General features: G+C 37.6%; 1 protein-coding gene across 5 annotated transcripts in view; it reads right to left on the bottom strand.

Annotated features, from left to right (window-relative positions):
• Positions 1 to 6,359: 6,359 nt before the first annotated feature.
• Positions 6,360 to 13,856, bottom strand: part of snx13 (sorting nexin 13) — a 51,157-nt gene continuing 43,660 nt past the window's right edge. For all 5 annotated transcript variants that reach the window (XM_051670960.1, XM_051670965.1, XM_051670962.1 and 2 more), the window contains 3 exons: positions 13,322 to 13,390; positions 13,128 to 13,240; positions 6,360 to 9,720 (listed from right to left, as the gene is read on the bottom strand). In XM_051670960.1, coding sequence (XP_051526920.1) covers positions 9,488 to 9,720; positions 13,128 to 13,240; positions 13,322 to 13,390 — 415 coding nt within the window. In that variant the 3' untranslated portion in view covers positions 6,360 to 9,487. The remainder of the gene's footprint in view (positions 9,721 to 13,127; positions 13,241 to 13,321; positions 13,391 to 13,856) is intronic.

Raw genomic sequence — 13,856 nt, 5'->3', positions numbered from 1 at the left:
ATACTTTTTTGCTTCAAAATCACAGTTTGTGATGTTGTGATTCATCTCGGAGCTGGTTGGTTTGGTTCAACAATACAATAATGTTTATGTATTAAAAAATGTGAAAGTTGTCTTTCATGGAAAGGCTTTGGGTTACAATAGAATGGATTAAAATCATCTTTAATTGATGGTATGATTTGGTCAATATGATGGGGGGTGGGCTATTTTGACTTGGACCAGAAAGCAACCACCTAGCAATTCCCTAACAACCAAAACACCCTAGCAACCACATAGGAACAAGCTAAATAACACTCACAGCACCTCAGCAAATGCATAGCAATGCCCTAGCGACCACTCAGAGCGCCCTAGCAACTTAAAAATATGTCTTCAAAATATGTAAAAATCTAGTTATTAGAACAAAATAGAAAACTATTTTTTTCAAATGTGATTAACAAGATGGTATTGCACCACAGGTTACAGAATATGCAAATTACACCACTGAGCATGTTGTTACAACATGATTTATTAACACTGATGTTCTGCTAGCAGATGGTTGCTTAACTAAATGATTTCAGATGCTGTTTTTGACTGTTACTAACCAGAACCACAAGTCAGCTGACCCTAAACATGACCTTGTCCATATAAACACCTCTACTGTTAAAGATGACCTCAGCAAGCCGAGCTAAATCAATCATACACCTGCTCTCTGTACTGGATTTATGACAGACTGGAAATCTGATCTGACCTGTATTAAACCCGGAATATTCCTTTAAGTGTTCAAATACTTTTTAAAGTCACAGTACAGTAATAGTTTGACAATAGGTTGATTCTTTCATTGCAGAGCTGTCTAAGAGTTAAGTTTTCAGGACTAAACAGTACCAGCAGTCAAGATGGTATGCATGAGTAAACACCCTCCAGCTATGGGAGTTCTCTAAGCTCCGCCCTCACTGACTGTGCTGGGTGGAGCCTATTGCAAAAACAAGCCAGTCTATCTGAGAATGCAGCCAATGAAAACATGCCATCACAAGCATCCTGTCAGATACAGTGTAACAAGGGATACATCAATCATAATTTTGCCTTATACCGATAACTGATGATTGTTTTGATTTGACGGCCACTATTATACATCTAAACCAAAAAACAGCATTCCCACTAAAGCTCAAAGTCACAATGTTACATGGTTCACACGGGTGGGCAAAATGAGCAAACATTTATTTTGTGATATTCTTGACATTTTTGGGCGATAACGATACATCTCATGATATACACATTCTTTAGGGAAAGTGATTCAAAGGTCCTGAAAAATAATTCGTTTTTAAAAAGTACATAATGAAAACGCTCTCATCCAACATCCAGACAAAATAAGGCACTTCTTAACCTTTTAATGCAAAACATAATTAACACAATTATTTTTTTTGTAGTGCCACCTTTGATTCCCTGCCATGTGGCGCATTTACCGCAACAGAAATGATACCAGATAATTTGAATGATGCTGATAAAAATAAAGATTCGATTAAAACTATATATAGCATCCCTAAGTGTGACCTTCATCGACCTCCTTAAAAACAAATAAAACCGAGGAATACGTCACATATATGGGTCATTGACATATAAGGTTGTCCGAGGTGATAAATAATTAGACATATTTAAAAAATCCAGTTTAAAACACGTGTGTCACATTCGTAGGCATGTGATCTTTGAGTTCATGTTGATTTTACAGCTTGTTTGAAAAACATTTATACTGGAGGATTTTCTACAAAAAATTTAATTTAATGACTTTAAAAATGTCATGTGGTGCAACCATCGAGTAAAATGTATTTAAAAAAAGTTTCCTTGCACCTTGAATACACGAGTGTACACAACTTAATCATTCGGTTCAAAAAAGCTTTCAAACTTTTTTTGTTTCAAGGTGAAATTGTTTTACTTATTTATTTTTTACAAATATCATGATTTTTTTATGTCAAGAATATTAAGAAGATTTCTCATGGTTACACCAAATGACCTAAAATAAAAAATGTCAAAATATTGATATTTAATATGACAAAATAATGATTTATTTTTAAATCTTCACACACAGTCTTGCGGGTCTAAAAATGTCTTCTCTGTTTTATTTCTACCTATATGTTGGTTGCACCACATGACTTCGATTTGGTGGATGAAAGTTTTTCAAATATGAATCATTTTTGTAAAAAAACGTTGTGACTGCATTTAAAATAATAATAATAATAATAATATAAGATTATTCAGCACAGGGCACCAAATTGGCCCGGTTGCTAGGGAGGGTAGAGTCACATGGGGTAACCTCCTCATGGTCGCTATAATGTGATTCTCGCTCGCGGTGCGGCGCGTGGTGAGTTGTGCGTGGATGCCGCGGAGAATAGCGTGAAGCCTCCACACGCGCTACATCTCCGCGGTAACGTGCTCAACAAGCCACGTGATAAGATGCGCGGATTGACGGTCTCAGACGCGGAGGCAACTGAGATTCGTCCTCCGCCACCCGGATTGAGGCGAGTCACTACGCCACCATGAGGACTTGGAGCGCATTGGGAATTGGGCTGGAATGGGGAGAAAAGGGGAGAAAATTAAAAATAACAAATAAAAAAAAGATTATTCAGCACAACTCATGCCAACATTTATTTTTTTTCAAGAATTTCAGCTTTTAATGAGACTTTGAATGCGGTTGCACCACATTATTTTTTATTTACTTTAAGCCCCAGGAAAAATATCAAAATGACTTTGAACTCCGTAATTAAAAACATATTCATCATAGAAGAGGTGTATTCAAGCAACTGTTTTGTGTGATTGCATTTGTAATGTAAAAATTGCATAATTAGACGTTAAACCCCCCCCCCCCCAAAAAACCCCATCATTGACCCATATATCACAGTACACACTAAACATGTTAGCAAAGCAAACTACAGGTCAGACATACACAGAAAATATTTCAAATATTCTGGTTGCAGAATTGCATATGGAAGCCCATTTCAGCCACATGAAAAAAACTCATAATTATGAGATAAAGTCATACATCCTATAAATTTACCTTTTCATCTCATAACTGTTTTTATAACTTAAATTTATGACCTTGAATCTAATAAATTATGCACTTATTACCAAGCACTTATTTTTCATGTGGTGGAAACGGGCATGGTATAGTCACATCTCTATTGGAAATTCCTTTCCTGGTCATTATCTGTCATTTCCATCCACCAATATTCCCTAAAAGTGGATCAAAACACCAATTCTGGTTTAAAAGTCTCAGAATAGAGTCTAAAATGATTTGATGAGTTAGACTCCCTCTAGAGGACACACACACACACAAAACAACCACTCATAACAACCAAGCTGGTTTCCACTCATCAGTCTGGTTTAATGGTTTTAATGGGTTTTGGGCACTTGTCAGCTGCTCAGATTGAGTCTAGCCCATCGATCAGTTAAACCTGTCAGTCTGACAGTTCTGGGAGACCAGCTAAAACCAGCCAACCCCCTTAGACTGGTGCATGCTGCTATTTCAGTGTCATTTTACTAGTCCACTTTTCTACCACTCTTCTACCCCCCCCCTGTAGAGTTTGTAAACAGCAAACAAAAATGTGTCCACTTTCTGCCTGTCAATCATTTTGCACGTTCTCATAGTATTGTAGTTGCAGCGAATTATTGAGGCTTAATGCCATTTTTATGCCATGTTGTTCATAACAGTTGTCAGATGAGGGCGCTGTTTTGCAGCTGTTGTTTCTGCTTGTGTGGGTCACAATAAAGCTAATTTGGCATCTTTGGAGTGCCGGTTTTGGAAAAACGGGGCGTGGCTTATCCAATGGCTCAGTTTATAGAAATTCTAGAATGGCTAAAATTGCTTATAGCACCTTTAATATGCTAGTTTTAATAGAAAATAGTTTCTTTATCCCAATGTTTTGACTCATTTCCTTTCCCATGTAGAATATTTTGTAATACATTTTCCAATTTAAAGATTTGAACCAAATATATATTTTTTTTATTTGGAAAATATAGTTCTTTCAAACATTTTTTATTTTTTACCATAGTTATTAACTTACTACAGTTATTTTTACTACTCTAAAATCATAATTAATCATTATGGGAACAGTGCCAATACTTTTTCTAAGCCATCCAATAACAAAGTATAATTTTACTGTTGTAACAATAATTGTTTTAAATATTTTGGTGGAAACTATGGTATATTTTAGGATGGTACTGATAACAGTATAAGTAAAACTGCAAATGCTACAACAAAGACTTTGCAAACAGTCCCTAAGTGCACACAGGACCTTTGAATACTCAAGTGTACACTAACCAAAATAAATGAATGAACGGTGAATGAATATATGGTAGTCATTCTGTAACATGGCACTGCCATATTCATGTTTGCAAACCAAAATTCTCCTTTCTGCTCAAATCAGTGATTGTAAATACTTTAAACCAACATTTAATGCATAAATACTTTCTGTATTCATTTTTCTTTAATATGATGTTGCTATCTAATCAGATTCTAGCACAGCCACTCCATCATGGACATCGAATCATAAAACCAGAGACTATTTAGGACAGACGGGCCACTTCTATTTAAATGAATGGGAGAAATTGGACATTGAAAGCTCTAGTGCCCAACGGTTAACGGATGTAGAAAGGAAGTCCCGCCTTACAGGTTAAAGAGCCAATCACCTTTTAGATACAAACATCGCCTGTCAATCAACTCGATAACGCGCATGCGCACTAGCTATACAAGCCGGGAAAATTGCGTGTTTTAGCGTAATATGAGGTAAAGAAGCACAATTTATTATTCAGATATTATCAAAGTGTATTGCTGATTTGAAATATGCCCTTTGATTGTAATCTTGACCAACCGTTTTTGAGATTTCGGTGTTCTCCCATTCAAGTAGATAGGAGCTGCACTGGCAGGACTGGAAATAGTCTGCCGAGAGCGTTCCAAAGATGGCCGACAGTGCTAGAAAGACTAAAACCAATAAAGCCTCGCTTCGACACGCAAGTAAATCCACAGTGGACGTTTTTTATTAATATTTATTTATTTAAAAGGATTCAACAGTATACATAGGCCTTACAAAACAGTGGACATAATTCTCTGTTTTGCTGAAAAAACATCTTTGTCTGAAACTCCGATACAATGCCGCAGCGAGGACGCGTGATTGGTTGAAACTGAGTGCGATGCTGAAGTCACCGATGTTTCTTTCGTTGTTAGTGTTGTTTTTCTCACCAAAAAAAAAAAAAAAAAAGCACCCCTTTACTACGTGAAAATCCTCGTGAGGTGTTTTGTCACTATACAAGTTTGTTTTCTGGCATTCAGAAAGGTAAATTGGATCTGGCAGATTACATTCAGACATCTATGATGAAATGCATTTTTTTCATGAAGCATTTTATTGTTATACATGTAATTCTGCTTAATTGTTTAGGGTTCCAACTTGTTAATAATTTGTGTTAAAATGTCTAGTTGACATGAAATTTCAAACAGGACAGCTTGTATGGTTACATAACATTAAAGGAAATTATTTGTACTTTTTAAAATTAATTTTTCACCCCACATTTTTAAGAGGCTTAAATGTGAGTAAAATAGTTGTAAACTCAATATAAAATAAAACCTACACACTTCCTGTAGCACTTGCCATAGATGTGGCTGTCTTGTCGGGCACTTCTCACGCACCTTACAGTCTAGCTGATCCCACAAAAGCTCAATCGGGTTAAGATCCATAACACTCTTTTCCAATTATCTGTTGTCCAATGTCTGTGTTTCTTTGCCCACTCGAACCTTTTCTTTTTGTTTTTCTGTTTCAAAAGTGGCTTTTTCTTTGCAATTCTTCCCATAAGGCCTGCACCCCTGAGTCTTCTCTTTACTGTTGTACATCATCAACACCATAGATACTTACATAGAAAATGCTAGAAAGGAAGTTCAGAGACAACATTTTCAAGATGGCTGCGCGCTAGTTTCTCTGGTGCATAAGGTGAATATATAATACAACAGAATCTACAAATGGTTTATTTATTATTCTTTCACAATTGTAAATTGACATTTGTCTAAAATGTTTCTTTCCATAATACAAGCCGTTCATGTGCATGTTTAGCAACAGTGTTGTTTGGTGACACTTTGTGGTCCGGCAGTGGAAGTCCAAACAATATAAATCAGATCACATCTTTGTAGTCCATTCATTAAAAACACTAGTGATGTAAAGTATATCAGTGACCATCTCGGTATGGACAAATATTGCTGTCTTTTAAATGGGAGGTAAATTATATCAGGAATTATTATTGTTATGTTTCTGAGATTTCTTCACCTACCCTTTCAATGCTAGTTCAGTTTTAAAGCTGACGTAGACTCAATCAAACAGTATTCATACAGTAAATGACACGACTCTGAATAGGGCAGTGAGTTGGAGTTAATTTTATTAGTGTTATACCGAGTTAAGCTGCTCAAAATGAATGTTTTAGAAGCATAATGCAAACACTCTACTCCTTTTAAGAGTCCTTTTGTCAGTCTATTAAAACGACCGTGACAATCAAATTGACTTCCTTTGTTAAAGAAACAAGAAAATATAACAGTACATTTAGGCACACTGCTGACACAAACAATACACCAATATGCACAGCTCATTTAGATTCATACAGGGATTCAGGAAACATCAAATCAGAAACATCCGTATCAACCAACCATTTAGTGAATTTAAAGGTAAAGTGTGCTTCCTTATTAGAAGGTGTGATGTCTCTTTAAGAGAGGTGTTGCGTGACAACCAATCACAACAGAGCTTCTCAGAGCCAGCCAATCACAGTAGACAAGAGCAGCTAATGGATAAATCACAAAACTGTGTGACACTGCAGACGCCGCACAGCATGCAAACTGAAACAATATTCGAATACTCTTTGAATATAGAGTTTAAGTGCCATGTTTTCATAAAAATAACGTTATTAGTTCTGGTCTATTTGCACTGGCATCAATTTTTACTGATCTGAACCAGGTCTCAGAGCTGACTAGTGGGGCAATGTCTCGAAAACCTGCCAAGAAAACGGTTGGGTCATATTTCCCTCGAAAACCAAAAAGAAACTGAAGCACCGTCACGATTTTTGGAACTGTGACAGTATTTTTATGACAATTAAAGGAGTGTTTCGGGTTCAATACTAGTTAAGCTCAAACGACACCATTTGTAGCATAATGTTGATGACAACACAATAATTTTGACTCGTCCATCATTTAAAAAACGAAGCAAAACTGGTGGTTACAGTGAGGCACTTACAATGGAAGTGAATGGTGTCAATCTGTTAATGTTTTGTTTTTTTAAGTATGCCACAAGACGTAAACTATATGCGCTTTAACATGATTTCCGTGCGATAAAATTACTTTTAATAATTACCGTTTACTACGATAAGTTGTAATATTTAATAACTGTACACTGATAAGGTTCGCAAGCGATTTTATCACGCTAAAATCACGTTAACTTGTGGCTATACTTTTGAAATAGTGTGTTTTTTAATGTTTCTGAACTGGCCCCATTCACTTCCATTGTAAGTGCATCACTGTAACCGCGATTTTTACTTTTTATCAACATTATGCTTCAAATGCTGTTGATGGAGGTAGACTCGTATTGACCCCGGAACAAGCCTGTTTCCCTCCATAATCTCACTACTGTAATGAGGAGGAAAAAAACGTATTTAAATTGTCAAGTATGTATGGTAGTATTATTTAAATGAGTTTAATTTATGCTTATTTACCTTTTAAAAATGGTGTGCGACAGGATGAATGAGACTTCTTCGCAATATTGGCCATGCGAGTAATGTCACAATGCAAAAAACAGGCTTCAATTTCTTTATGCATAATATTACATATTTATTTTCTTTTGATTTTGGGGTTAAGTATGACTTGGACATGTGCCACGTGATATCTCATAACAAGTGTGATTGGACGGAACTTAACAGAAAGAGTGTTTTAAAACTGTGTTTTCTAATGCCATATGCACTTGCACTACGCACCAATGCAGTCTCTTTAACGTTTTCAGGAGCCTTTTTTTTTTTTAATCTAGAATGTGCTTTCAAAATTTCCTAAAGCAAAATGTGTCCAAGAAAACTAAATTCACCAGTAGTGACGAAATGTTAAAAACAGACATCCCCAAAATAAACATAAAAGCCAGACTTATAAAACAAGTCCTTAAAATAAGCCATTTACAACAACGGAATGTTCAGTGGTTTCGGAGAAGAGTTTCACGTGATTTTGGATTCGGTTTTGAAATACTCGAATACGCTATTAAATATACGGTTATATAAACATGCATTAAAGAAAAAAATATTGCACAAAAATCAGTTTACATATCCTCTGATTGAACGTAGATTTGAACAACTGTCAATATCTTTTTTTGTGTGCATATGAGGGCTCGTACATGTAGTGTTTTGAAGGGAAAGCTACATCTAAGACAGACATCTCTTGGTCTTAGAATTAAGGCTGAAGCTATATCTCATGCCGAAACAGTCTTCAGCTGAGATTTAGTGCTACACTTGCTATTCTAAAATAAAGTATTAAAAAAAATCATGTATATGACCCTTCATTGCACTGAGTTATAAAAACAGGACACACACAAACATTCACTTACAACAGGTACATTCTTTAAAGCATATCTCCGTATGCGATGAAATCCACAGTCACCCGAATGTCCGAGACAGCCGTGCAAATAATTGTTATTTTGCATCGGGGTCTTTCACGTCATCGTTCCTATTTGATGAAGGATGCTTTTTGGAGCTTCAGAATATCAAGTCAATTTAGATTCACGTGGAGAACTGCAAGCATGAGACTGACACTCAGTGAGGGGTGTGGCCTGTATTAAACCCCACCCACTAAATGCAACCGATTGGTTGGCAGGACAATGTTGCATCTTTTGTATTTTTAATCACACACCACGCATTTCAATGCCACAAAATGTTGTGTTTGTAAATGAATATCGTAATAGATGTTGCTGCTGATCATTCCCATATGGACTCTTATTCTTAGTTACGATGAGTGTTTTATATTAAGGTGCATAGGTTGGTTCGGTCAGATCTCCTCTACCATACAGTATTTACGGTGTGGTGGGTTTGACCACTGCCAAATCCAAAATAAACCAAAAATATAAAGGCTTTTGATCACAGAAATCGTATCTACACAGTGTCATTCTAAAGTCATTTAAACCAAACGGCAAACGGAGGGAACAAACGTCGCAATTCAGGCGCTGCAGTCTTTCGTAGTAGTGACTGTGTTTGACCGAATGCTTCACAATGATAAAATGAGTCCTCTATGCTACGGCCGTGTCAATACAGTGCTTTTATCACAAAAAGACGGGAGGCACTAAAGGGGGGCGTGTTCAGGCGTCAATTGTTGCAAATTTCATTGCGATACAAAAAACATCACTCAAATCACGCACACCCTCCCCTATCCCCTGCTCGGGTGCTACTACGGCGGTGGGCGGGTGCTGACCCCCCCACCCTCCGCAGCAGCGAGGCGGCTTTCGGCAGGAAAAGCGTCCATCTGTCACCTCTTCTGCAAACTGCGTTTTTTCTGTGAGTATTTGAGAACACGCGGCGAGCGAGAGTGAAGCTTCACGAACAGCTTGGGAAACTTGTACTGCGGAAACAGGGTTTCCAAGATGCCCTCCAGAAAGACGTAGACGAGCCGTCGGTTCAGCGGCTGGTGCTGGAACATGTCGAAGACTCGCAGGATGCCCTTCCGCGTCGTATCCGCACCGATGATGTGCTTGAGTTCGTCTGATGGGAAGAGAGAATAAGAAACATAAGTGTGTGACGTAAAAATCATTGGGTCGTTCTAAGAGGCAGTAAGCTGCTTCATTGTCTACAGGGGGTCGTTCACACAGAGCATGTTTTTGTGTCCATCTGCATGGTTATGTAAACATGAATCTCAGCTGCCTCTGCGTCCAAGACAGTCAATCTGCACATCTTATCACGTGGCTTGTTGAGCGCGTTACCGCGGAGACGTAGCGTGTGTGGAGGCTTCACGCTGTTCTCCGCGGCATCCATGCACAACTCACCACATGCCTCACCGAGAGCGAACCACATTATGGCGACCACGAGGAGGTTACCCCACGTGACTCTACCCTCCCTAGCAACCGGGCCAATTTGGTTGCTTAGGAGACCTGGCTGGATTTGAACTCGCGACTCCAGGGGTGGTAGTCAGTGTCTTTACTCGCTGAACTGCCACTATTCTTAAAGAGACGGTACTGTTTTAGCACTTGTTCTACATATCATTATAAATACTTGTAATGTACCTAGTTAGAAGGTCTCCTGTATAATTAAAGCTTTGAGAGAATTTCCAATTTGCGAATGAATAATTCTTTTGAGTTGGTTCTTTTCAGTGAATTGGCCGAACGGGCTTGCAAAACTGTCTGAATCGATTCGTGATTCAATACAGTTCGTTCGGACCGCTCTCTCACTGAATCATCAAGTGAGCGGTTTCTCACTTATTAAAACAGTATCGGGATATTTACTAATACAGTGCTGGATACAGTGGAAACTTACCTACAATCAATTGAAACAAGGCTGTCTTTTTGAGAGGTAAATTTGAGAAACTTCAGCTAGTGCTGTTCCATGTGAACAAGGGGCTGTTCAAACCGAACGTGTTTTTACGTCTGCTCGTGCTGTTTTTCAATCGTTTTCCATGTAAACATTCGCGTTCGTTTCAGTGTTTTTAGCATCTATCACGGGAGCACTGCATTTTTAGACGCCATGTCAAGTTAAAAAGAACTTCAACTGATAAAACGCATCTCGAGACACCTGTGTTCTGCTCTATTCGTTGTTGTGCATTTTACTATTTTTGTAGCGAGAACACGTTTGTTCTGAACAGTAACTAGAAGAAATTCTTTTAGCCAATAGTTTCATGAACGCTGCTACTACTCGAGAAAACAAATTCTACTCTCAGAGTCACCAGAATTGAATGCTTTGGCGTTGTTTTTGCAAATAAATTCTCATGCGGATCATGCCCCCGGAACCCCCTAGATACAAGGTTGTATTGGGCAGATTTCTGTGCATTCCCTCAGATGAAATCCTGCAGATGCCCATGAGCAGTATAGTATAAATATAATAAAGTCTTCTATTGAACTCATATCAGCCATATCACAAGTTTAACCTCTTAAATTGAAAATTGTAGTACAATTCAAACATTAATAGTAGATAAAACACGTGAATAATCATATTAAGATCTAAGCGGTAAAATACGCTGGCTACCACCCCTGGAGTTCGCTAGTTCGAATCTCAGGGCGTGCTGAGTGACTCCAGCCAGGTCTCCTAAGCAACCAAATTGGCCTGGTTGCTAGGGAGGGTAGAGTCACATGGGGTAACTTCCCCGTGATCGCTATAATGTGGTTCGTTCTCGGTGGGGTGCGTGGTGAGTTGAGCGTGGATGCCGCGGTGGATGGCGTGAAGCCTCCACACGCACTATGTCTCTGTGGCAATGCGCTCAACAAGCCACGTGATAAGATGCGCGGATTGATGGTCTCAGACGCGGAGGCAACTGGGTTTCGTCCTCCGCCACCTGGACTGAGGCGAATCACTTAAAAGTGCACTGGGAATTGGGCATTCCACACTGGGAGAAAAAGGGAAAAAAAAAACAAAAACAAAAACAAAAAAAAAACACTTTGAGTGTCGTGTCAGAAAAGCAATTTAAGTGTAAAATTCATTCAAATATGCAAATAAGAGTGTTGTTTATCTTCACCAATGCAAGTCATATTTCCGTTTTAAATGTTTAATTGTATAACATAATATCAAAATGAAAATTGCATGTTATGACTCCGGCTCCAGTCATGATCACACACAGGCGATGTCCAGGTAAGCTCAAATTGGGAGATTCATCCGCCAGAAGAGCAGTGCCAAAACACGACTGACGTAAAGTGTTCTTCTGCAAACTGGCTTCAACCACAGATGTCGTAATAGACACAGTTACGTAGTGCAGCTTTAATTCATATGTTAAAAAAAAAAAGACATTATAACTGATATATACACAAATGAATCAAAATCTAATCAGGAAATATCAATACACAGCTTTAAAAATACTCCTTACAATTGACTGCAATTGATTTTGCCGTTAGCATGTAGCTAAGGTAAAGCTCTTTAAATACATCGTACATAAACATCTTTATTAAAATCATCAAATTGAAATGAGACTATTTTCCAAACTTTGATTTCGAGATTTCAATCGCCTCATCCATTACTTGCTTGTTGTTTTTTTTAAAATGAACTCGCCACAATTCATTCTGAGATTGCATTCTTTGCAAAGGGTACATGCGATGGTAAAATGTGGCCCAAATGAGATAATTTCGAAGGCAGCATAACTATGATGCAGCTCACTAGGTTTTGTATACATCTCCTAACTCTTGTGTGTTCATTTTATTAAATATTTTGCCTGATTTAAAATTGCTTATAGATACCAACAAGTACTCTCAGCTCTGTTTAAAGGAATAGTTCACCCAAAAATGAAAGTTCTCTCATCATTTACTCACTTTCATGCCATCCCAGATGTGTATGACTTTCTTTCTTCTGCTGAACACAAAGATTTTCTGAAAAAGATCTCAGCTTTGTTGGTTCATTCAATGCAAGTGAATGGTGGCCAGAACTTTGAAGCCCCGAAAATCACATAAAGGCAGCAAAAAAGTAATTCATACGACTCCAGTGGTTAAATCTGTCTTATAAAGCGGTGCAATTGTTTTGGTTAAGAAACAGATCTATATTTAACTCACCCACACCTATCATATCACTTCAGAAGACATTGATTAAACCACTGGAGTCATTTGGATTACTTTTAAGATACCTTTGTGTTTTTTGGAGCTTCAAAGTTCTGATCACCATTAACTTGCATTGTATGGACCTACAGAGCTGAGATATTCTTCTAGAAATCTCCGTTTGTGTTCAGCAGAAGAAAGAAAATCATACACATCTGAGATGGCATGAGAGTGAGTAAATGATGAGAGAATTTTCATTTTTGGTTGAACTATCCCTTTAACACATTTTAATCCATTTCACATAATGGCAAGGATTTTTCAAACACAATTAGCATAAAAATTTCAACAACAAATATATATATATATATATATATATATATATATATATATATATATATATATATATATTTTGGGCAGTTATGCTTTTTGCAGAGGTTTGTCTACCTGGCATGATGCCCAGGAGTGTGGTTTTAGCGGCAACTCTCGTCCTCATGCGGGTACTTTTGTCCCTGCGGGGCGGAGTTTCGGCAAGGATGCCGTTCGGCCAATAGGAGTCTCTGTAGAATCACAGAACCACAGTCAGAACCAAAAACAGCACCCCACACACGACCCATCACAGACAGAATGAGTGAAATCACCTGAATCTCTTCACGTAATCAGACACCTGCTCTGGTGAGGTCATGTAGTCGACGTGATCCACGATTTTCCTAAAATGAAGCAAATACAAACCAGTGTGTGACGCTTATGTATGTGTTTATGTCTAGGCTGTCGATTTAACGTGCTAGTTCAGCAAAGTTAACCATAAATAATGTGATAAAAGAAATGCATTGAATCATGCCCAATCCATCTGCAATGTTTTTTACACTGCAAAACATTACTGTAAAAGTATCTAATCATTCTTTAAAACAAGGTACATTTACTTGAAAAGCAAAATGACATCAGATCATTTGTCTTGTTTTTAGAAAAATCGAAAAAATGTAATAATGTTCAAAGGGAATCGTTTATTTTTCTTACCCCACTAAAATAGTTTTCTTGTTTTAATCATCAACCCCACCAAATTTTGTTCAATTTCTCTGAAAACAAGACAAAATGTCTCTTAATTTTTCTTGTTATAAGGATGCATATATTTATTTATTTTTTACCAGAAAATAAGACAAAAATACTCAGTAAGAA

The sequence above is a fragment of the Myxocyprinus asiaticus genome, chromosome 34, assembly GCF_019703515.2.
Source record: "Myxocyprinus asiaticus isolate MX2 ecotype Aquarium Trade chromosome 34, UBuf_Myxa_2, whole genome shotgun sequence".
NCBI lineage: Eukaryota > Metazoa > Chordata > Actinopteri > Cypriniformes > Catostomidae > Myxocyprinus > Myxocyprinus asiaticus.
This window is presented reverse-complemented; position numbering and strand designations above follow the sequence as displayed.